At 40.8% G+C, this 25,395-nt stretch overlaps 1 protein-coding gene across 1 annotated transcript in view; it reads left to right on the forward strand.

The window, feature by feature from the left end:
* Nucleotides 1-25,395, forward strand: part of LOC115154814 (GDNF family receptor alpha-4-like) — a 48,479-nt gene that overhangs the window by 15,974 nt on the left and 7,110 nt on the right. Inside the window, exons 2-4 of the mRNA XM_029701420.1 lie at nucleotides 16,964-17,227; nucleotides 17,326-17,418; nucleotides 18,114-18,465. Coding sequence (XP_029557280.1) covers nucleotides 16,964-17,227; nucleotides 17,326-17,418; nucleotides 18,114-18,465 — 709 coding nt within the window. The remainder of the gene's footprint in view (nucleotides 1-16,963; nucleotides 17,228-17,325; nucleotides 17,419-18,113; nucleotides 18,466-25,395) is intronic.

Here is a 25,395-nt window from a genome sequence, read left to right on the forward strand (position 1 = left end):
TAACATCTAATTAGGGTCACCTGAAAACACTGACCTACCCTGTCAATAATTCCTCCCTGGCTTATTAATAAACAACAATGCACTATATTCCAACTGTAGAATTACAATAATCATTCTATTTCCACGAGTCCAACAGTTCACCAATTAACTAGGCCTAGATGTTTTGCCCATATCATGCAGCCCTGCAAGACACATAATGTAAATGATAAAAGTGCAGGAAATGCAGAAATTGCAATTTTTATATTTTTTTAAGTTAGATTTAACAGTATAAAACAATCAGAATAGAGAAAGCACCATTGAAATCATGTATAATGTATGTGTTGCCCCCCTAGGGTCATGAACTACTTATAAAGCATATTTAGAACTTTTACTATTCAAAAACATAAAATACCGCCATACCGTCAAAAACTTGAAATATATTGTGTATGATATTTTGGTCATATCACCCAGCCCTACATGTTGGTGATATTTTGCAATAATTTGTTTTAAACTTGCTTGGTTAAAATCTCCCGCGACAATAATGTCTGCTTCTGGGTGAGAGGATTCTTGCTGGCTAATGTTCTTGTACAGTTCGCTGATTGCCGTCTTGATATTTTCCAGTGGCAGTATGTACACAGTTGTGATAATAACACGTGAATTCCCTCCGCTTATAGTGGGTCTGCATTTTAGCTATTTTTGTTTATTTTTGACCATTTTAATTGAAAACAATCATAGTAGGGTACTTAATTGTGATTTGATATTTAGATAAAAACGGCTGCATTGGACATTTAAACTTCAAATACACTACAAGTAAAACATGCAGGAAAGTTATCCTGCAACAGGGTGATCAAATTAAGATCCTACACCTGTATAAGAGGTAGAGGAGACTGGGGGCAATTGTAAATGGTTTTGTCTTTTACTCTATTGCTCAAGGACCACTTCAGCTAAGCCAGCAATTTTTTTTATATAAGAAACTTACATCTTGTCTCCTAATCATTTATAGGTCTGTAAATAAGACAGTCGGATCTAATGTTGCACAGTATACCGAAACTTCGGTACCTTGTCGATACTAGAACATGAAAAAAACGGTTCGGTACTACAATTTCTGTTACTTTCTGTACTTCTGTCAAAAGTGTCTCATGGATCACGTCTGTCTATTAGCGCAGCCGATGACCCAGTTATAGTGCACCGTGCCTGCTCCATTTAGCCTGCACTGGGTGTCTGGGCTGCATCATGAGCTAATCCCCACATGAGCTAATCCCCGCTGCACAGAAGTTAACACACTTGAATAATGCAACACGGCATGTAGAAACTGTTAATTGCTGTTTGCAAAACACTTTACAATGCAAGATGATACCAGTAGCTTCCAGCTTTGTAGGCTAACTTTCCTTGGTAGTTCACAGCTGAAGCGAACATAAATTCACTACCCAGGTAGACCTGTTATGATGACCGGTGATCGTATTACCGCCACACCGGCGGTCATGAGTCATGATGGCAGTCAAATTCCATGTGATCGTTTAGTCACGGTAATTAGGCTTCTCCAAGCTCTGATGCTCCTTATGGTTATTAGTAGCCTACCAAATGTGATAACTGCCTGATACTCAGCACTATGTTGTCCCTCTAATCACTGACATCAATGCAAATGTAATCAAAAATCTAATCAAACATGAGCTTATGTTGCGCAACATTTCTATAGGCTATACAATTGCGTGAGAAAACAGAGTGATGGCCTCTATTAAAAAGAGGAGGATCCCATCAGTTTTCTTTAGGTTAGACCTACTATATTTATTTCCCAACTTTCCTAATATTAAGCACATTGGTTCGCTTTACAACAGGTGTATAGCTTACCTGGCTGGCATGAAAATGAACCACGGGATAGAGTCCTCCATTCGCTATGTAAGTGCATAGATGACATGTTTTTTTTCCCCCTGCCCATTTCGAGACAGGTGCATGATTATGGTCCGTTCTAAATCAAGACAAATTTCACACATATTGTAATGAATACTCCGGGAGAAAAAGGTGTAGATTCACACGCAGAGCGCGGCAGATGCTTATTAACCTCTCTCGGGTATGTGGGACGAAAACAGCCAGTGGAATCGAGTGGCGCGATATTCGAAACCCTTAAACCTCTCTAGGGTAGGTGGCACCAAATCGTCCCACCTACGTAACAGCCAGTGGAATCCTGCGGCGCGTTATTCAAATACCTTAGAAATGCTATTACTTCAATTTCTCAAACATATGACTATTTTACAGCATTTTAAAGACAAGACTCTCGTTAATCTAACCACACTGTCTGATTTAAAAAAGGCTTTACAACGAAAGCAAAACATTAGATTATGTCAGCAGAGTACCCAGCCAGAAATAATCAGACACCCAATTTTCAAGCTAGCATATAATGTCACAAAAACCCAGAAGACAGCTAAATGCAGCACTAACCTTTGATGATCTTCATCAGATGACACACCTAGGACATTATGTTATACAATACATGCATGTTTTGTTCAATCAAGTTCATATTTATATCAAAAACCAGCTTTTTACATTAGCATGTGACGTTCAGAACTAGTATACCCCCCGCAAACTTCTGGCGAATTTACTAACAATTTACTAAATTACTCACGATAAACGTTCACAAAAAGCATAACAATTATTTTAAGAATTATAGATACAGAACTCCTCTATGCACTCGATATGTCCGATTTTAAAATAGCTTTTTGGTGAAAACACATTTTGCAATATTCTAAGTAGATAGCCCGGCATCACAGGGCTAGCTATTTAGACACCCAGCAAGTTTAGCCTTCACCAAACTCCGATTTACTATTAGAAAAGTTTGATTACCTTTGGTGTTCTTCGTCAGAATGCACTCCCAGGACTTCTACTTCAATAACAAATGTTGGTTTGGTCCCAAATAATCCATAGTTATGTTCAAACAGTGGCGTTTTGTTCGTGCGTTCAAGACACTATCCGAATGGTAAATAAGGGTTACGAGCACGGCGCATTTCGTGACAAAAAAATTCTAAATATTCCATTACCGTACTTCGAAGCATGTCAACCGCTGTTTAAAATCAATTTTTATGCCATTTTTCTCGTAAAAAAGCGATAATATTCCGACCGGGAATCTGCAATTAGGTAAACAGACGAAAGAAAATAAAGCATGGGGTCGACTCGGGCACACGCCTAAGCCCATTGTCCTCTGATCGGCCACTTGTCAAAAGCGATAATGTGTTTCAGCCTGGGGCTGCCTCGATATCGTTCAGCTTTTTCCCGGGATCTGAGAGCCTATGGGAGCCGTAGGAAGTGTCACGTTACAGCAATAAACATAGGCAAGAAGAACAACAACTTGTCAGACAGGCCACTTCCTGCATGGAATCTTCTCAGGTTTTTGCCTGCCATATGAGTTCTGTTATACTCACAGACATCATTCAAACAGTTTTAGAAACTTTAGGGTGTTTTCTATCCAAAGCCAATAATTATATGCATATTCTAGTTACTGGGCAGGAGTAGTAACCAGATTAAATCGGGTACGTTTTTTATCCGGCCGTGTAAATACTGCCCCCAGCCCTAACAGGTTAAAAATGCTCTAACTTCAATTTCTCAAACATATGACTATTTTACCCCATTTTAAAGACAAGACTCTTGTTAATCTAACCACATTGTCCGATTTCAAAAAGGCTTTACAACGAAAGCAAAACATTAGATTATGTCAGGAGAGTACCCAGCCAGAAATAATCACACACCCATTTTTCAAGCTAGCATATAATGTCACAAAAACCAAAACCACAGCTAAATGCAGCACTAAACTTTGATGATCTTCATCAGATGACACTCCTAGGACATTATGTTATACAATACATGCATGTTTTGTTCAATCAAGTTCATATTTATATAAAAAAAACAGCTTTTTACATTAGCATGTGACGTTCAGAACTAGCAAACATACCGAAAACTTCCGGTGAATTTACTAAATTACTCACGATAAACGTTCACAAAAAACAACATTATTTTAAGAATTATAGATACAGAACTCCTTTATGCAATCGCGGTGTCAGATTTTAAAATAGCTTTTCGGCAAAAGCACATTTTGCAATATTCTGAGTAGATAGCTCGCCATCACGGGCTAGCTAATTTGACACCCACCAAGTTTGGCGTTCACTAAACTCAGAATTACTATAAGAAAAATTGGATTACCTTTGCTGTTCTTCGTCAGAATGCACTCCCAGGACTTCTACTTCAATAACAAATGTTGGTTTGGTTCAAAATAATCCATAGTTATGTTCAAATATCCTCTGTTTTGTTCGTGCGTTCAAGACACTATCCGAACGGTGACGCGCGGACGCATGTCGTGACAAAAAATTCTAAATATTCCATTACCGTACTTCGAAGCATGTCAAACGCTGTTTAAAATCAATTTTTAATGCGATTTTTCTCGTAAAATAGCGATAATATTCCGACCGGGAGACATTTTCGTTCAAAGACTGAAAGAAGAAAATGGTTATATTCACATGCACGAGCGCACCCGTGTCATTGTTCTCAGATCGACCACTATCCAAAACCCCTACTGTTTTTCAGCCAGGGACTGCAGAGTCATCATTCCCCGTTCTGGCGCCTTCTGAGAGCCTATGGGAGCCTTAGAAAATGTCACGTTACAGCAGAGATCCTCTGTTTTCGATAAAGAGGCTATAGAAGGCCAAGAAATGGTCAGAGAGGGCACTTCCTGTATAGAATCTTCTCAGGTTTTGGCCTGCCATATGAGTTCTGTTATACTCACAGACACCATTCAAACAGTTTTAGAAACTTTAGGGTGTTTTCTATCCAAATCAAACAATTATATGCATATTCTAGTTTCTGGGCAGGAGTAATAACCAGATTAAATCGGGTACGTTTTTTATCCGGACGTGAAAATACTGCCCCCTACCCAAGAGAGGTTAAGCCTTTGCAGAAGGCAGGAATTGTGGTCACAGGCAGGCAATGGTCAACCACAGGTAGGTAGTCAAAAACAAACAATACCTCACAACCATACAAACAGAAAGAACTGAACTAAATTGGGAGCTGATGAGACCAGGTGAGAAACGAACACAGGTGAAATCAATGAACAAAAATGAAAGACAGGGCTACGTTCCAGAAGACAAAGAAACAGGGCTACGTTCAAGAACACAAAGAAAAGGAACACAAGGTTGACTAAGAAAAGAAAAGCAGAACCTTACACATATATTGTTCAGTATATGTAAAGACAGGATTAAATCAAGAATAGTCTGATGGGTGACAATATTAGCCTATCACTTTTTTCAAATCATAGTCTCACACCTCATGTAGCCTAGCAACGAGGACTATATGTTTTGATAAGGTTTGTATCACAATTAAAGTAGCCAAATAATTTCTTAAACTTAAGCCGCTTTACAATGGCTGCAGAGCCTAACTGGCATACATATGCAGCGGGAGTTTCAAGTTTGGGGAAGATCATTTTCACCATAAAAATGCACCTTTATAATAAAAGCATAACATGCATAATCGCATTTGTGGTCAATTTTGAGAATGGTGTTTTCCTGCTAATGGAACATTTGCGCTTATAGTCTACTGCTGTGTGCGCATTGCTGCGTGTATAATGTGAAGAAATAGCCTAATAGTTTCTCAACATTTTAAGCTAAATGTTCTGATCTGTTGCGTCAACCTCATTACTTAAAAAAAAAAAATTGATGCTAGTGGTTGTATTCATTTGGGATCTATCGCATCCCACAACCCTCCCAGGCTATGTTTTGGAATATTTATTTCTCGCACAGAATAGAATAGGTCAACTTTTGTACTATGGGGGATAGTAGATTGACATAGGCTAGTGCTTTTGCTGTTCGTTAGGTCTACTCATCTTGTTGGCTGTCGAAAAGTAAATGTGGACAGTTCTTCCTATATCTTCAACATGCTCCTCGGAATTGGATAAGGACGTGCGCAGGTGCGTCTTCAGTTGTAGCCTGTGAGAAAGACCCGATCATGTGAAAGAGAGCCATGTGAGTGAGAGGTTCTTCAGAGCGTGCAGCCGGGACAAGGGAATTATAATTATTATATTCAGCTCAAGGACACAAAGACCACTGGCCGCAAAAGGCATGGATTTTTTAGGGGGCATTACGGCCACACAAAGGGGATGCCGCCGGGAAATTCAAGGCATTATCAAATGCTTGTCAAATTATAAATGAGAGACTGATGAAGTGTGTACAGCCTGAGCAAAAAACAAAGCAGAGCTCATGCCTTTCATGCAACTTTTTTCAAGTCATCTTTAGAGTCGCATCATGCAGCCTTAGAGTGCATTAAAAATCGAAACATATAGCCCAACGTTTGTATCACAACTAAAGTTACATAAATAACTCTAAATTAAGCATATAGGAGTACCTGTTTCTTTGTTAACCGCTCAACACGTGCGCACTCCCTAAACTTTTATTCAGCTATGTTCAATTGTATTCCTCATACTAGAAAATAATATAATATAAAATAATAATTCCACAGAATTCTAAGCAAATCTTGTCCGCTAAATAAACTAGTGTAGCCCACAGCCATATGGCATAGCCAGATCAGCCTAACATTTTTTTAAAAATGTTATTTAACTAGGCAAGTCAGTTAAGAACAAATTCTTATTTACAATGAAGGCCTACCCCGGCCAAACCCGGACAACACTGGGCCAATTGTGCGCAGCCCTATGGGACTCCCAATCACGGCTGGATGTGATACAGCCTGGATTCAAACCAGGGACTGTAGTGACGTCTCTTGCACTGAGATGCAGTGCCTTAGACCGCTATGCCACTCGGGAGCCCAACATAAGGACAACTCAGAGTATGCTATTCTGTTCTTCTGAAATAGACTACATTTTCTTCATATCATGTTTCTTTAGACCTGTTTGAAATTTATAATGGATTTATTGTGATGGTGTAGGCGATATTACATGGATTTATTAGACTTTTTAAAATGTAGATGTTCCAAAGGTCTGCATCAGTGGCTTGTAGGCCATGCGTGGAAGCCAGGAGATGCTAAATGTGTTTATGTTAATTAACGGTCAATTACCGTGAGACCAGCAGTTATTTGCTTGGCAATCACCGGCTGACAAAATTTAATGACCGCCACTGCCCTATATCCAGGTACTTTGTTTGTGATAATATGCAAACCATAATGGAAAATATGCTGATTTCAAAGCCACCAAAACTTTATTCATTCACTTAATCGGTCCCTCTCTCACGTCTCTCCCTAAGATGATCTATTGCCTCAGCGAACTGACTGTGTGTGTGAATAGGGCTCCGATGGGTCGCTCCTCTCTTGCCTCGTGAATGACGTCATTGCTGGTTAAAGAGACAGATGTATGCTAATGTTGTTGATCAGTACAGTAAAATAAGTCCCAAATAGAAGGGAAACAGATTGTTTGTCATCTGTCTGTAGCCCCATGAAATCAGCCAAAATAAGCTCAATAACTCAATGCATGCACACACTCCTATTGAATACTCATTCACCTATATTGTGAATTGGCCTAGACTACATCTTGATTCACCCAGTTTATCAATAGAGATTTACTATTGAAATACATGATTACCATTAGGTTGTTATGTAGTTAGATTGGTAAAAACAAAGTCAAATTGATTGTGTAATTGATTAATTAATGCATACAATGGCTGTCTCTGGAAAATGTTGAATTTAATGATATTGAACTTAAACGATTGATCAAAGCAGTAGCTGAGTTTATCTGTCTGGATCAAGTGTCATTCTGTGACTTTGGCTAATATGCCTTCTTTTTTGCGTGGTATCGTTTTGGTATTGAGTATTGGGATGGTATCGAGTATCGTGATACTAAACCTTGTCTCTGTATCTAAGTCAAAATTCTGGTATCGTGACAACACTAGTTGGATCACTATATTGATATTAATATGAAAAGTCCGGAGTCCGGACATTACATTTGCCCTTGTGCCAGGGGCAATTGAATTGTAACAGTAGCTGGGGTCAAATATAACACCTAAAGAATTAACCAAATACCCGTTGCTCTTTCCTGCAGTCATTGACCAAAAGCGACCCTTTTTGGCCTCATGGGTGGAATGTTATTAATATTTTTCATAATTTCATAATTATTAAAGATGACTTTTTTTTGTGGATGGCCATTCGGTTCCTCTCAAAACATCTGAATAGTATGATGATAACCAAACTATATTATATACTTATTATTAACTTATTTGGTACTCTACAGGTCCCCATTGTTATTTAGAGTTTGTTTTTGTATAATTTTTACAATCCTAAAGTTAAAATCACAGTGACAACAATAGTGAGATGACAATCATGTCAATGTTTAGCCAACATATAGCCTCCTGAGACCCATCAATTCATTTTTGTCCTCTCTAGTAGACATCAGTTCTTTGTCCGTATCGCTGCCATACAAGCCACTGTATTAAGTACTGTTGTCACTTTGAGAGGATATTCTTGTCTTTTCAATGATTCCACACGTGTGGGGGTGTGACCTTGACGACTTTATCTTCCTGGTTCTTATAAAATGGCTGCCGTCAAAATGTGTACATTTTATGGAAATTTGAAAATAAGTATGTGTAATTAGGAATGACCCTTTCTGTGAGTTTGTTATTCAGATTTTTTTCTAGTAAGTGAATATCTCAGGAATAGTTAAGTGAGTTAGGACTGTGTAAGAAATGTTTCACATTAAATAAGAGCTAAATAAGAGCATATCACGAAATGTCCTCTGGAGTGGACACCCAGATGCCACAACTACTGTACCCATTGACTGTAATGTACATGTTTTCATATTTATGTTTTTTTCTTGGTAAAATGTTGTTTTTTCACCTCAAACACTTATGTTATGTAAAAGAAAGAAGAAGAAGAAAAAGAATACCCTTTTATGCGGTAAAGTGCTGACAATTATGCTAGTTTGAATTTTTGGACAATAATACTCAGTACAGTATAAGAAAATTACAGCAGGTGGAAAAAACTACTTTCACCCCCAAAAACAAACATTTGCCCATAAAACGTGCAAAGAGTGAGATATGTGGCTTCGGGAGAGAACCTAAATGGACCTAAACTAAGAGTTTTATCACTCTACCTTGTTTCTGTTTGAAGAAATTCAAGGTGTTACGATATCCTTCTGTCTCGCCTACTGTTTGTTCTTCTCATTATTTTTGAAGTGAAGTGTAATTCCATGTCTTTCCCCCATGGTATGGAGTTGTTTTTGAAACCTTATACTGGGCCGACCTTGTAGCCCTGTGATATGTAAACCCCGGGAGTGAGAAGCTCTGAAGTGGACCCCAGCCCTCCCAACATGTCTGTCATCATCACCACTTTACAGAGTTCACTTGAGGTTGAGCTAATTTATTTCATTTTGTTCCTCTTTGCCCCTATGTTTGTAGCAGAGTTATTATCCAATATTCGACCCTCAATTACCCCAGTAAAACAAGGCTGGTGTGCCCTGGGTGAGCACTGAGCATATTAGATCCCGAAACTCCTCCAGCGTTTCCATGTTTACAAAATGCTTACCAAGACCCCTCTAAGAAATTGTTGTAGCCCAGAGACGGTAGATGGTGGAATTCATTGGTTGCAGAACTGCTCCCTCTGGGTGCTTGTCCTCTTATGTTGCTGGGCAGTGTAGTGGTTTTGTGTGTTTAACTAACTATTTCGGGGTTTAGAATGGATGAGTAAGTAAATGTGTGTTTACTTTAAATGATGTGGTTCAGTGTGCGGGTCTGTGTGTGTTGATGTGCGGTGTGGCGCTGCTCTTATGACATTAACCTAAGGCGGGTCACTGATGCTAGCAAGCCATCAGCTTTGCCTTACAAATTCTATAAATCGCCCCAGTGAGAAATCAATAGTGCACATTAAGCCTCACATATCACAGGTGTTCATCTCTCCTCCTCACTCTTAAGATTATTTTAGTTACCACTTACTTTTCACCCATCACACCCCTTCCCTCCTCCACCCCACCCATTTTGTCGTAAGTGAAACTGCCCAATGTAGCGTGGCGACTCTTCATCATCGTGCCAATAAAGAACGCTCAAGTCATTACCATAATTATAACTTCTCTGCCTGACAAGATTTAACCGAGCTGGTCTGTACCTGACATGGGTTCTAATTATGTGCCTGTGTATTAAGATAGGCCTTTTGAAACAAATGTTGCTGATGGTGTCTATCTTGGGCCTGGTCAGCCTTAGGGAGCGTACATGCTGGAGTGGAGAGTAATGAACAAACCACTGCCCATAATGGAGATTACTGGCAGGCTGTTTAATTGCACAACCTAAGCCTCGGGCCCCGCCTGCTTTTCTGTGATATTACTTTATTATGTGTCAAGAACTCACAATGGTGTGTGTGTGTGTGTGTGTGTGTGTGTGTCACATCTCCTCCTATTACTTGTGCCTCGCCCACCACACTTTGCTAGGGACATGATGTGGCGATAGCTGAAAGACAACAATAGCAATGCAAGCCGACGAGTTGAACTCTTTGGGAATTAACGCTCTTCACATTTCAATCAATCCAATAGGACTTTGAAAAGGGCAGCACTCTCATCTGTATGAACATGCTGTCTGGTCTCATATTCCCCAAGGTCTCCGTATTCCCCAAACTATCCAATGAGCTTAGAATGTGATTATTCGTTTGAACATGTTCCATTAGGATGTGTATGGCGTTCTGGATTTCATAAAGATGCACATCTTGCATTTAGTTTAATAGGAATGTATTTAAGTACTTGGCGTCATTAATATTATCAGTTACACTTACATGCTTGGTCTCGTTACCATATACAGTCAGGTTCAAAATTATTGGCACCCTTGATAAAGATGAGCAAAAAAGACTATGAAATAAATCATACAAATACTGAGCTGTATTGTATGCTAAACATAATTATATTATTTTATACAAATAGAATTGCTCCAAAAAATACATTTTGTTCAACAAGTAATAAAAACCATTCTAAAAAAGATAGGGGTCAAAATTATTGGCACCCCTGTTTTCAATATCTTTTAATACCTCACCTTGCGAGGATAATGGTACTGAGCCTTTTTCTTAAATGTTTTATGAGATTGGAGAACACATTTGGAGGGATCTTAGACCATTCCTCCATACAGAATCTTTCCAGATCTTTGATGTCCTTTGTCTGTTTTACGGACTGCCCTCTTCAATTCAAATCACAGGTTTTCAATCGGGTTCAAGTCTGGAGACTGAGAGGGCCATTGCAAAATGTGGATTTTCATGATTTCTCCTGGCAGAGGCAACTAGGTTTTTGGCTAAAATGTCCTGGTACTGGGTAAAGTTAATGATGCCATTGACCTTAACAAGGGTTTGGGTTAGGGTTAGGACCAGTGGAAGCAAAATGCCCATAACATTAAAGATTCACCACCATATTTTACAGTTGATATGGGGTTCTTTTCTACATATGATTCCTATTTTCAACACCAAACCCTCCCCTGGTGTGCATGGCCAAAGAGCTTTATTTTCATAGAGTTCACATGGAGACGTGAATCCAACATATCATTTGTTAACTTGTCTGCAAGTTAATAGGCTATTTATTGTATTAAAAAAGTGGTTTTGAATTGAGTTTGCTTGTCAACGCAACCAAATATCAACATGTGAAGGAGATGTATCTTCTGCTTGGAAGGTTCCATCTGTGCCACTGACTTAATCTGGATTTAATTCCAGTTTGACCGCACATTTAATAATTGATATGTTATATTCACGTCTCAATTTCAGGCAAAAATCGAAGTTAAAGAATGGGACTAAATCAAATCCAACTTGATTATGTATCCATCTGTGCCAAGCAGAGGATCTCAAGGGCTTGAGGGCTTGAAGCCCTAAGCCTATTGAATTGTCTATTTTTAGTTCAATTCTGGGTAGAATTGAAAAAATTGTTGTTGATGACTTTGCAAATGCTACGTAGACCTAATTAATATAATTGATGATATACACCAATGGTTTGTACACTCAGTGGACAGTATGAGGGATAAACTATGGTCACATTTCATTTACTCTGTTAAACCTACCCTTTGGAAGGACTTCGATAGCAACAGTGAATCTATTTTGGTTTTTGAACTATCATTCTCACTATAGCACATTGGTGATAGTGTCAAATATCATAGCTAAGCTGGGCTTGGTTAAAACCCTGGATGGGAGACCAAAGGGAAGCTGTATATAGATACATTCTCCAGTAGGAGGCTCAGCCCAGTGGAAATAAGGTTGAAAATCTGACTTATTTTTACAGGTACAAATTCCACATATTTAATACAAGGTTTGTCAATGTTGAAATTTGGTCACCATGATGACATAATCCTGTGGTTGAAATGCCACCCTAAAATTCGCCATGATATCTCTGGCAGATCTAATACATTCGTTAAGATATGGCAGCCCTTTATAGCGTATCTTCCACGTGATGATGGGCAACACAACATACAACCTGCAACCCACCCTGATCCATAGTAAGTATTTTGAACGACAAGCATAATCCTTATACTGTAGAGAGTGTCAAATATCAATGAAGTAAGGTGCCAATTCCTTAAGAGCATGTTGTGTTCTGTTTTCTTTCTTTCTGTGTCCTGTTGAGGGGTGGGGGGTATTCTTGATGTACTGTTTGCTGTTATTATCTGTCTGTAAAACAGATAATTAATAATAAAATATATATAATTTTCTTTTTTAAAAAAAGGTCACCCTCAAAACAACAGCTGACATTGATATTATTTCAAGTCCAATGTATTTTCCATGTAGATTCCACGTCACAATACATTGACAGATTACGTTGAAACAACGTTGATGCAATCAGTTTGTGCCCAGTGGGTTGGCCACAAATAGATCTTCCAGCAAGACAATAACCCCAAGCACACATCAAAATCCACAAAGAAATGGTTCATTGACTACAAAATCCAAATTGTTCAATGGGGTTGAAAACCTATGGTTTGAATTAAAGAGGGCAGTCCAAAGGATATCAAGGATCTGGAAATATTCTGTATGGAGGAATGGTCTAAGATCCCTCCCAAAGTGTTTCTCCAATCTCATAAAACACTTTAGAAAAAGGCTTAGTGCCATTATCCTCGCAAGCTGATGTAACGATCGTTGTAAGGAGGAGACCAAGGTGCAGCGTGGTAAGTGCTCATGTTTACTTTTATTTAACTCAGAACACTAAACAAAATAACGAAAAGGAAAACTAACATTACATTCTGAAGGTTTACACAGAGCTGTACAAAAACAAGATCCCACAACTGAAGGTGGGAAAAAGGGCTGCCTGAGTATGATTCCCAATCAGAGACAACGATAGACAGCTGCCTCTGATTAGGAACCATACCTGGCCAAACACAAAGAAATATATGACATAGAATGCCCACCCCATATCACACCCTGACCTAACCAAACAGAGAGAAACGGCTCTCTCAGGTCAGGGCGTGACAGCTGAGGTATTGAAAGGTATTGAAAACAGGGGTGCCAATAATTTTAACCCCTCCGTTTAAGAAAAAATGACTATTACTTGATAAACAAAAATTGTAAATTGTATTAGTATAATATATATATATTTTTAAATTGAGCATACAATATAGCTCAGTATTTTTATTATTTATTTTATACGGTCTTTTTTGCTGATCTTTATCGAGGGTGCCAACAATTGTGAACTTGACTGTATATGCATCATCACCCTGTATCTTGGTGGGAACTCCAGAGTTTGTGTTTGCCTTGCTGGCCTCGTCTGCTAGGGTCCCCTGCCTATGGTGACGGAGCGTGTCCATCTGTTTTTGATTTGTTTCCTGCCAGAGTGAGATGTGGAACTCATGGGGCGCCTGTGATTGTAACCACGCGCCACTGGAGTTTGATTTCAGCTGTGCTGTGCGCTCCTAGCCAGAATGGGCTTAATTGAAGTGTGTAACCATAATCAGTATTCCCCTCTGTATGTGTGTGTTTGTGTTTGTATATATAGGAGCGTGGTTGAATGTGGGCTTATAGTCGTACTGTATTATACAGTAGATTTATTTGTTTGCAGGTATGTGTGGGTGTGAGCAAGAGAGATAGTCTGCACAACAAACATGTTGAATGAGGATATAACTGCAAATCCGGATTCCATTTGTAGTCTGATCCTTAAAACCCTCAGGGAAAAAGCTGCATTTGCCACTTGCCAGGAACTATTTCAATGCTACCACAAATGAACTGAATTGGAAGTCCCCTCTGAAAACAGAAGAAGGACAGCTGTGAATTAAATAACATTGCTAGCCACTGCTTTACTCAACCTCTTCAGTCTGTGCTTCTGCCTGGCCTTTATCCTTGACAACTGATGGCCTGCCAGTTCTTCATAGAATACACTCTGAAGTGAAGTGTTTTGTAGATTGTCTGTCTGTCCACCTCTGATGTTAGGCTCTTTCTTTTCAACAAATAAGCAGTGATGCTCATTGTCAAACAGGTGGGTCCTTCCACCAATTCGGTGACTTTTGCAAAGTGTAACCTGGTAAAAAAGAATATATATATATACAGTGAGGGAAAAAAGTATTTGATCCCCTGCTGATGTTGTACATTTGCCCACTGACAAAGAAATGATCAGTCTATAATTTTAATGGTAGGTTTATTTGAAAAGTGAGAGACAGAATAACAGCAAAAAAATCCAGAAAAACGCATGTCAAAAATGTTATAAATTGATTTGCATTTTAATGAGGGAAATAAGTATTTGACCCCTCTGCAAAACATGACTTAGTACTTGGTGGCAAAACCCTTGTTGGCAATCACGGTGGTCAGACATTTCTTGTAGTTGGCCACCAGGTTTGCACACATCTCAGGAGGGATTTTGTCCCACTCCTCTTTGCAGATCTTCTCCAAGTCATTAAGGTTTCGAGGCTGACGTTTGGCAACTCGAACCTTCAGCTCCCTCCACAGATTTTCTATGGGATTAAGGTCTGGAGACTGGCTAGGCCACTCCAGGACCTTAATGTGCTTCTTCTTGAGCCACTCCTTTGTTGCCTTGGCCATGTGTTTTGGGTCATTGTCATGCTGGAATACCCATCCACGACCCATTTTCAATGCCCTGGCTGAAGGAAGGAGGTTCTCACCAAAGATTTGACGGTACATGGCCCCGTCCATCGTCCCTTTGATGCGGTGAAGTTGTCCTGTCCCCTTAGCAGAAAAACACCCCCAAAGCATAATGTTTCCACCTCCATGTTTGACGGTGGGGATGGTGTTCTTGGGGTCATAGGCAGCATTCCTCCTCCTCCAAACATGGCGAGTTGAGTTGATGCCAAAGAGCTCCATTTTGGTCTCATCTGACCACAACACTTTCACCCAGTTGTCCTCTGAATCATTCAGATGTTCATTGGCAAACTTCAGACGGGCATGTGTATGTGCTTTCTTGAGCAGGGGGACCTTGCGGGCGCTGCAGGATTTCAGTCCTTCACGGCGTAGTGTGTTACCAATTGTTTTCTTGGTGACTATGGTCCCAGCTGCCTCGAGATCATTGACAAGATCCTCCCGTGTAGTTCTGGGCTGATTCCTCACCGTTCTCATGATCATTGCAACTCCACGAGGTGAGATCTTGCATGGAGCCCCAGGCCGAGGGAGATTGACAGTTATTTTGTGTTTCTTCCATTTGCGAATAATCGCACCAACTGTTGTCACCTTCTCACCAAGATGCTTGGCTATGGTCTTGTAGCCCATTCCAGCCTTGTGTAGGTCTACAATCTTGTCCCTGACATCCTTGGAGAGCTCTTTGGGCTTGGCCATGGTGGAGAGTGGAATCTGATTGATTGATTGCTTCTGTGGACAGGTGTCTTTTTTACAGGTAACAAACTGAGATTAGGAGCACTCCCTTTAAGAGTGTGCTCCTAATCTCATCTCGTTACCTGTATAAAAGACACCTGGGAGCCAGAAATCTTTCTGATTGAGAGGGGGTCAAATACTTATTTCCCTCATTAAAATGCAAATCAATTTATAACATTTTTGACATGCGTTTTTCTGGATTTTTTTATGTCATTCTGTCTCTCACTGTTCAAATAAACCTACTATTAAAATTATAGACTGATCATTTCTTTGTCAGTGGGCAAACGTACAAAATCAGCAGGGGATCAAGTACTTTTTTCCCTCACTTGTATATATTTCACGTAATTGTAACATTGTCATAAAGAGCACATGTTCAACTCCATAAAAAACATGTTTTCCCATCTCAAGAGGTTAAATAAATGAAATGACTATAGTAAGTGCCTATTAAGTACCAAATAAAGTAACAGGATTTGACTGCAACAGGGTTGGCGACTTTAAATCAGCCATAAATCCCCTTGTGACAGGAGGAATGGGTGCTTGGTGTGTGCAACAGGGAGTGGCAATTGAATGCAAGCTTCACAAAAAAAAAGGAAATTGTTAACAGTTCGAGCCTGTCTATTTGTGGGTAACAGGGTTGACATGTTATGCTCGACCCGCTCAGTTTTCCACCACACAACATCAGAACATTGCCAAAAAAGGATAGAACCAGCTCCACCTTCTTTTACACTATGATTTGACTATTAGATGTTCGATGTTTCTTTTGAAAAACAATACTTAAAAAAGGGAATAGTTTAACTATATTAAAATGAGAGTTCAGTTCTCATATGAATGAATCACTTATCACATGAAATAAATAATAATCTTCATGAATGACTTGGTCATAAGAAACAAAAATAACTACAGCTTTACAATGATGGTGAAAACTTGGAGAACGTTTGGGGTTAAGTGGGTTAAAATCTTCCATAGTGTATGGAGGGACACTTTAGCAAGTCTTTATTCATATAAAAAAAAATTATAGAATTATTGAATTCTCCATGTGGTCTATATTAAAGGGCACTTCATTTAATATAACCGGCAATTCAAATTCAATATTGGTGCACAATTTCTACTTTATAATATCAAAGGGACACAAAAAGCACTCTTTTCGTGGAACGACCCAGGTGCTAACCGACAGAACAATTCTCATCTGTAAAAAATAGCTGTTCAGGAACACAGGTGACCAATTACAATCATGTTCCCCATCTTCCACCTCTTCCAGGTAGTGTGCTGGCTGGCTCCATAGACTGTCTGGAGGCGGAGCGGGGCTGTGTGCAGGATGAGGGCTGTATGGGGGTGTACAGGGTGCTGGAGTACTGTGCTGCAGAGGAGGCTGTGTCGCCCCTGGGCCCAGACGCCCGGCGTGAGTGCCTGGAGGCCCAGAGCGCCCTGCAACACTACCACCCCCTCCAGGCCTGCAAGTGTCAGCGCGGCTCCCGCCGGGAGGAGCTCTGCCTCAGGGTCTACTGGACCGTCAGATTCGCTGGTGGGTTTGACTGTGTTTATGTTTTGTATTTTATGTGTTCGATTTGTATTGGTGCGTGTGAGATGGTTTCTGTCCTTACGGCCTCTGTGTTTTCACAGTGTACGATGAGAACGAGGTGTCTCCGTATGAGGATCTGGAGGTGGAGTTTGTGAGGCACATAGAGATGTCACGCATGGCCTCCATCATGGCAGGTAAATACTGCTCACTGCTCCGTCAATACACAGCTCTCTCTTATTGAAACATCTCTGAATAATTCGCTCTGGCTATCTACTCCAATTTCAGAGCACTCTCATCTGAATGTGCCAGAGTGCAGAATAACTGATCAATTTACGAACGCTCAACACCCATGGAATATGGCCGGTGTCAGTAAAGGTCGGCAAAAAAGTGTATTTAAATTGTTGCCAGTAGCCGTTACAGCCACCAACGCTCTGGATAACATAAAAACAGCCTGACCAGCTCAGCTAGGGAGAGTAAAATGGTCAGAGTGAGGTGTTCTCTCATTTGTGTCTGGAAGCAGCTAGCAAGGTCGCCAACGTTAGCCAGTTAGCTTGGGTGCTTGAACGCCAATGTGTGGTCAGAACGCTTGGATCAACCCTACTCCGAGCGTCCAGTGTGCACTCTGAACGCTCCGAGAGCGGAATGCTCAGAATTTGCGAACGGACAATCTGACAACGCTCTGAATTTACGTACGCCCAGAGCGCACTCTGAGCATACTCTGGCACCCCAGAGTGAATTTACAAACGCACCCCTTGTCAGTCTGGGACGTTTTTGCGTTCCGGGATCATATATTTTATGGTTTTGTCTTCCTTTCTTATTCATTGCCCCTTTTCCCAAAACACAACCACCTTCCTCCATTCTTCTCTGTGTTTTCTCCCTCTCCTCCCAGCTTCCTCTCTGCCTCTGGATGGGCAGAACCAGTGTCTGAAGGCAGCCCAGGACTGTGGTCTGTATGAGAAGTGTGGTTCTCTGAGGTCGGAGTATGTTGTGGCCTGCACCAAGCGGCCACCGGGCTCCGACGGCAGCTGTAACAGACAGAAGTGCCACCGAGCGCTGCGGCGCTTCCTGGAGCGGGTACCAGAGGAGTACAGCTTTGCCCTGCTCTTCTGCCCCTGCTCCGATGCCCTCTGTGGGGAGCGCCGGCGGAAGACCATCGTACCGTCGTGTTCCTACGAGGAGAGAGACGGCAAGCCCAACTGCCTCAGCCTGCAGGGCTACTGTGCCAGGGACAAGCTGTGTAGGTGAGCTGAGCTGGCTGGGGAAACACGGTTACTGGGAGGTGTGACGTCTGATTCAACTTTTCCACTCAACTCTCAGTACTTTATTGAGGCATATTAACAGTTATAATCACAATGCAAAGGTTCATAACTAGCGTAGTATTTGCAGAGGGCTTAACTGATTTAATTATAGCGCATGAGTGTGAAGGGAGGTTTTGTAGAGAGTGTGAGGGTAGACAGAGGTGGAGAGGGGCTGGATGTACATACAGTAAGTCTTTCATGAACTACCACCTGAATCTTCAGCTTCAGATCCGTAAATACAGTACAGTAGTTACAGTACAAAGAGTTCAGAGGTTTGAGTTGTTCAATAATCTTTTTGAATTTTTCTCCCCAATTTCATGGTATCCAATTGGTAGTTACAGTCTTGTCTCGCCGCTGCAATTACAGTACGGACTCGAGAGCCGTGCACCCTCCAAAACTCAACCCAACCAAGCCGCACTGCTTCTTGACACAATGCCCACTTAACCCGGAAGCCAGCCGCACCAATGTGTCGGAGGAAACACCGTACAACTGGTGACCGTGTCAGCGTGCACTGCGCCCAGCCCGCCACAGGAGTCGCTAGTGGGCGATGGGACAAGGACATCCCTGACGGCCAAACCCTCCCCTAACCCGGACGATGCTGGGCCAATTGTGCGCTGCCCCATGGGTCTCCCGGTCGCGGCTGGCTGCGACAGAGCCTGGACTCGAACCCAGAATCTCTAGTGGCACAGCTAGCACTGCGTTGCAGTGCCTTAGACCACTGCGCCACTTGGCCCTGTTGTTCAATAATCTTCATAATTAGCTAAATTTCCATCCAATTTGCGACAGATTTTCATGCAAACATTCTAAAATCTGCATAAACTAATTATGAAGATGCGTGATGACGTAATTCACATAAAAATAACTTTTTCCCGTTAAAATACCATGTAACGAATGAAAAATACAAGTTAAATTGGGTCTCCGTCGCACTTTCAACTCTACTGATGGTTTTGTCACAAAAACTATTGCATCATATAGAAAATGTTCCCACTCTGGTCTTGGCACATGCGCTCTAGCCAACAGCTGTCGATAGAGGGGGGTAGGCTACCGAAATTATGAGATTATTATGGAGAAGAGCGATATTATTTGTATTTGTCAAATGACAGCCAAGCATCGATCATTATCTTACCAGAATAAGACCCTCAATAAGATCCTACCATATCCAACAAACAAATTGTTCATGTTTCCATCAGCCCGGTCATTACTTTTTTTCCCGTGCGTCAGGTAATTTATTCACATAAATGGCTGGATGGAACCATGGTTACTTATAACATTGACGACGTTCATAATAATAAAGACTAATGATATGTCGATACGTCTCCGTGTCGGGCTCTGTCCCAGGCTGCAGTGTTTTTATTCCACCGGCTGCTCAGAGGTGTTTTGTATGGATGAGTATGCTTGGGGAGCAGCCTTAGAGGCGTTAGTCTGAGCTATATGTGAATTATGAATGCACCCCTGGGTTTGACTAGCGGAGTCTATTTCCCAGTGTTCCTATAAAGTCAATATTCACGCAACAGGTAACATCCAAAGCTAATATCTGATATGTTTATAACAGTGTTAATTTTGTCAACAGAAATAGTGATTAAAATATTTGTCAAACACACACATTGTTCAGTTGCAATTGACGAGACTATAACTGACTAAATAGACTTAAAAAAACTATAACTAAACAGAATGAGACGAGATGAAATGATCTCTGACTAAAATCTGACTACTAAGTGGACTGGACAAGAGTTTTTGGAGAGATTGACAGCTTTTCAGTGATGAGCGCAATTAATATTAGCAGCACAGATGCGCAGGGCAGGTGTGTTCAGCAGTGGGAAGGATACACCACACCCGCCACACACAGCCTACATCAGCATTGTGAGCTGTAGGGGAGCAAGCTTCCGATTATACACATCGCGCAGGCGACTCTCTTTCTTCCTCATAGCTAGCCAGTCACCACCAGCCTTCTTAGTTAGCTACTCTAAGCCTGGTTAAGAAACACAAGCTGCTTTACGAAATTATTATTTTTTGTTTAATGGTAAACAGCAGTCTAGCTATGTTTTTCTCTCCTGTAAGTATAGAAAAGTAGGTTGTCTTTGGATTTGTAGTCTCGCTCAACCCTCCCACTTTCCCAACTGCATTCCATAGCCAGGTTCTGTAACCAACGTATCCAAGTCTCCCTCTCTTTTTTTCAGAGAAAACAGCTTGATTCTAGCCCTTACCGTTCAAAAGATATGACCCATGATACCGAAGCTACGTGTTTTACTTTCTATCATGCGTTGGCGGGCCACGTTTTACCTCCATAAAGTATATCGCTGGCCGTTCTAAAACCAGGCAACTTGCGGACTGGACCGTTAACCATTTGTTTAGGCTACACCTTGTTCAGTCATGTTACTGTACCTCATTAGCTAGTTATAGCTAACAACCTGGGGGCGTGTTCACCAGGACCAGGGTTGGGTAGGTTACTTTCTAAATGTAATCTATTACAGTTACAACAAGTCCAACATTTGAATCAGTAAAGTAACTTTTGGATTACCCAAACTCAGTAACGTATCAAGCCTTCAGAAAGTATTCATACCCCTTGACTTATTCCACATTTTGTTGTCTTACAGCCAGAAGTGGGACGAGGGTAAAATCACTGAGGAAGCCAAGTCAGTAAAAAAGACATAATGCAACCTATGTTGTGATAATTGCGTTGTTTGCTCTATAACCTGTTTGTTCATATGCCACCGTGATATACAATAAGGCAGAGACAACAAAAAGACAACTGTCACACAGTGGCGGAATAAATTCAACTACACATCCGTTTGTTTCATCACAAAACCAGAGAGCAACATCTGTCCGGTGATGTTCACAAAGCAGATATTGCATGAAACAAACAGTTATATCACCTGTAGCATGGTCAAGCAAGTTCATGTTTTCAACAGTTTACTAAATAAACAACTACTGATTTAGAACCATGGAGTTACAGCAAGTCAGCACAAAGACTACAGGAGCACTGCCTCTGGTATTCCAGCACCATTTCAACTTAAACATTTAAACATCATCAAATCAACAAGGCTGTATACTGAGACAGGCTAAAGAAGGATTTTTAAGCCTTGAGAAAATTGAGACATGGACTGTGTATGTGTGCCATTCAGAGGGTGAATGGGCGAGACAAAATATTTAAGTGCCTTTGAACAGGGTATGGTAGTAGGTGCCAGGTGTACCGGTTTGTGTCAAGAACTGTAACGCTGCTGGATTTTTCACCCTCAACAGTTTCCCATGTGTATCAAGAATGGGCCACCATCCAAAGGACATCCAGCCAACTTAAAAACAATTTAGTCCAATCAATGTTGCTAAATATCATGTGGCTGTGCATGGTACTGATTTCTGTCTGTCTGTCTGTCTGTCTGTCTGTCTGTCTGTCTGTCTGTCTGTCTGTCTGTCTGTTTGTCTGTCTGTCTGTCTGTCTGTCGACGTGTTTAACTATTCATGGGGGGACCAGAAGTCCCCCCAAGAATAGTAAACAAACAAAAATGTGACCAACTGGGGACATTTTGTTTGTCCCCACAAGGTGAAATGCTATTTCTAGGGGGTTTAGGGTTAAGGTTAGAATTACTGTTAGGGTTACAATTATGTTAAGGGTTAGGAGCTAGGGTTAGATTTAGGGTTAGGGTTAGGTTTATGGTTAAGGTTATGTTTTTGGGTTAGGGTAAGGTTTAGGGTTAGGGAAAAAATTGTTTTGAATGGGACTGAATTGTGTGTCCCCACAAGGTTAGCTGTACAAGGCTGTGTGTTTGCGTGCGTAAGTTAAATGTATTTTTTTGACTCAACCTACTTGTAGACTAGTTGAACACCAATGCCATCCTCCTCTCATTCATGTTGGCAAAACAGTGAATGTTTTGGAGAGTAATACTCAGTAATGTGTTGTATTGGATTTGCCCCAAACATAACACTTTGTATTCAGGACAGAAATATAATTTCTTTTGCCACATTTTTTTTTTTGACTGTAGTGTCTTGTTGCAAACAGGATGCATGTTTTGTAATATTTGTATTCTGTACAGGCATCCTTCTTTTCACTCTGTAATTTAGGTTAGTATTGTGGAGTAACTACAACGTTATTGATCCATCATCAGTTTTCTCCTATCACAGCCATTAAGCTCTGTAACTGTTTTAAAGTCACCATTGTCCTCAGGGTGAAATCCCTGAGTGGTTTTCTTCCTCTCCGAGATGAGGCAGACATTCAGACCCATGGGGCGGCGCACAATTGGCCCATCGTCGTCCGGGTTAGGGGAGGGTTTGGCCGTCAGGGCTGTCCTTGTCCCATCGCGCACTAGAGACTCCTGTGGCGGGCCGGGCGCAGTGCACGCTGACACGGTCGCCAGTTGCACGGTGTTTCCTCTGACACATTGGTGCGGCTGGTTTCCGGGTTAAGTGGGCATTGGGTCAAGAAGCAGTGCGGCTTGGTTGGGTTGTTTCGGAGGATGCACGGCTCTCGACCTTCGCCTCTCCCGAGTCCGTACTGGAGTTGAAGCGATGAGACAAGACTGTAACTACCAATTGGATACCACAAAATTGGGGAGAAAATGGGGTAAAAAAAGACAAAAAAAACTATTATTGCACACAAATCAAATCTGACAATTTTATGGGCTTTCCTCTGACACTGCCTATTATATAGGTCCTGGATGGCAGGAAGCTTGGCCCCACTGATGTACTAGGCCGTATTCACTACCCTCTGTAGCGCTTTACGGTCAGATGCCGAGCAGTTGTCATACCACAGGCGGTGATGCAACCGGTCAGGATGCCCTCGATGGTGCAGCTGTATAACTTTTTGAGGATATGGGGACCCATGCCAAATCTTTTCAGTCTTTACACAGAGTGAGTCCATGCAATTTCTTATTTGACAAATGTTTACTCCTGAACTTATTTATGCTTGCCATAACAAAGGTTTGAATACTTATTGACTCAAGACATTTCAGCTTTTCATTTTTAATTACTTTGTAAAAATGTATAAAAACATAATTCCACATTGACATTATGAGGAATTGTGTGTTGGCCAGTGACCAAAAAAAAAAAGAAATTTAATCGATTGTAAATTCAGACTGTAACACAACATTTTTTGTAAAAAGTCAAGGGGTGTGAATACTTTCTAAAGGCACTGTAATCTGATTACTTTCAGTTACTTTTATATTACTTTCCCCTAAAGAGGCGCAGGTTAGCGTGTTTCGTCATGAATCTTGTTCTGGAGTCAGCTTTGCAGAGTGGTCACTAGCTGGCACAGCCACAAAGTCATACAATCTGATGATTTTAAACCAAACCCTAACCTTAACCACACTGCTAATCCTAATGCTTAACCTTAAGTTAAAGCACATTTTTGTTTTCCTTAATTTGTACAATATAGTCAATTTTGACTTTGCAGCTGGCCCATCTAGTAGAATTAGTTCTGCCTCGAGGACAAGACTCATCCCAATAAACGTTAACCTGCTCAAGAGGCATTAAATGAAGAAGAACAAATATTACAAATTGAACGACATCTATTGCAGGATAAGTCAATGTTAGAGTTTACATAGCTGGCCATAAATGGATGTTGCATTTTACTTGGATATGTAGGCTTTTACTACAGATAATAATATTATTAGGCTATATCTTTACATAAAACAAAAAAACAGTCATTCCAATTAATTTAATATCCCTTGATCTTTAAGAATATGACTTGGAAATATGGCTAAATATATATCTATATAGCCAAACGGTTTTGCCTGAGTATAACCCAAAAACGAAGGACTTATTAGCCTACTCTGTGGTTTATGATTTTGGAGTCATTGAGGACTGATTGGGCTCATTGCTTCGAGTTGAAAAATAAATGCACAACACCACGGGGGAGTTTAGAAGGGAGGAACTCCCTTAAACTTTTATTCCATAGGCTGGGCTCTGCACTGCAGCTGTTCCAAGAGCGCATTTTTCACTGGCTGTCCGCTAGTCAAAAAAACAATGATTGATAAGCAGCTTAAACTTCTTCAATTCAACCATTATTGGGTTAAAATACACATATACATTTGTGAACAGCCATACACAACAACCACAATCCTTAAGGCACAAATAGCTAAATGAGAGAGCAGCAGCGTGATTCTCATCAATGTGCTATGTAAATATCAATAATCATTTATATCCATATTGCCCGTAGGCTACACGACTGCTGTCGTATACCTCCAAGTGTTTATTCAAGTTGGACAATCTTTGGATGCCGATAGCAGTCGCACCATTGGAAGACATAGTTTGGATTGTGGCCTACTAGAGGTCGACCGATTGATCGGCATGGCTGATTTCAAGTTTTCATAACAATCGGTAATCGGCATTTCTGGACGCCGATTATGGCCGATTACATTGCACTCCACGAGGAGACTGCGTGGCAGGCTGACCACCTGTTACGCGAGTGCAGCAAGGAGCCAAGGTAAGTTGCTAGCTAGCATTAAACTTATTTTATGAAAAACAATCAATCTTAACATAATCGCTAGTTAACTACACATGGTTGATGATATTACTAGTTTAACTAGCTTGTCCTGCGTTGCATATAATCAATGCGGTGCCTGTTAATTTATCATCGAATCACAGCCTACTTCGCGAAACGGGTGATGATTTAACAAGCGTATTAGCGAAAAAAGCACTGTCGTTGTACCAAACCATAAACATCAATGCCTTTCTTAAAATCAATACACAAGTATATTTTTTAATCCTGCATATTTAGTTAAAAGAAATTAATGTTAGCAGGCAATATTAACTAGGGAAATTGTGTCACTTCTCTTGCATTCTGTGCAAGCAGAGTCAGGCTATATGCAGCAGTTTGGGCCGCCTGGCTCGTTGCGAACTTTGTGAAGACCATTTCTTCCTAACAAAGACCATAATAATTAT

Source organism: Salmo trutta, chromosome 19, assembly GCF_901001165.1.
Source record: "Salmo trutta chromosome 19, fSalTru1.1, whole genome shotgun sequence".
Taxonomy (NCBI): Eukaryota; Metazoa; Chordata; class Actinopteri; order Salmoniformes; family Salmonidae; genus Salmo; species Salmo trutta.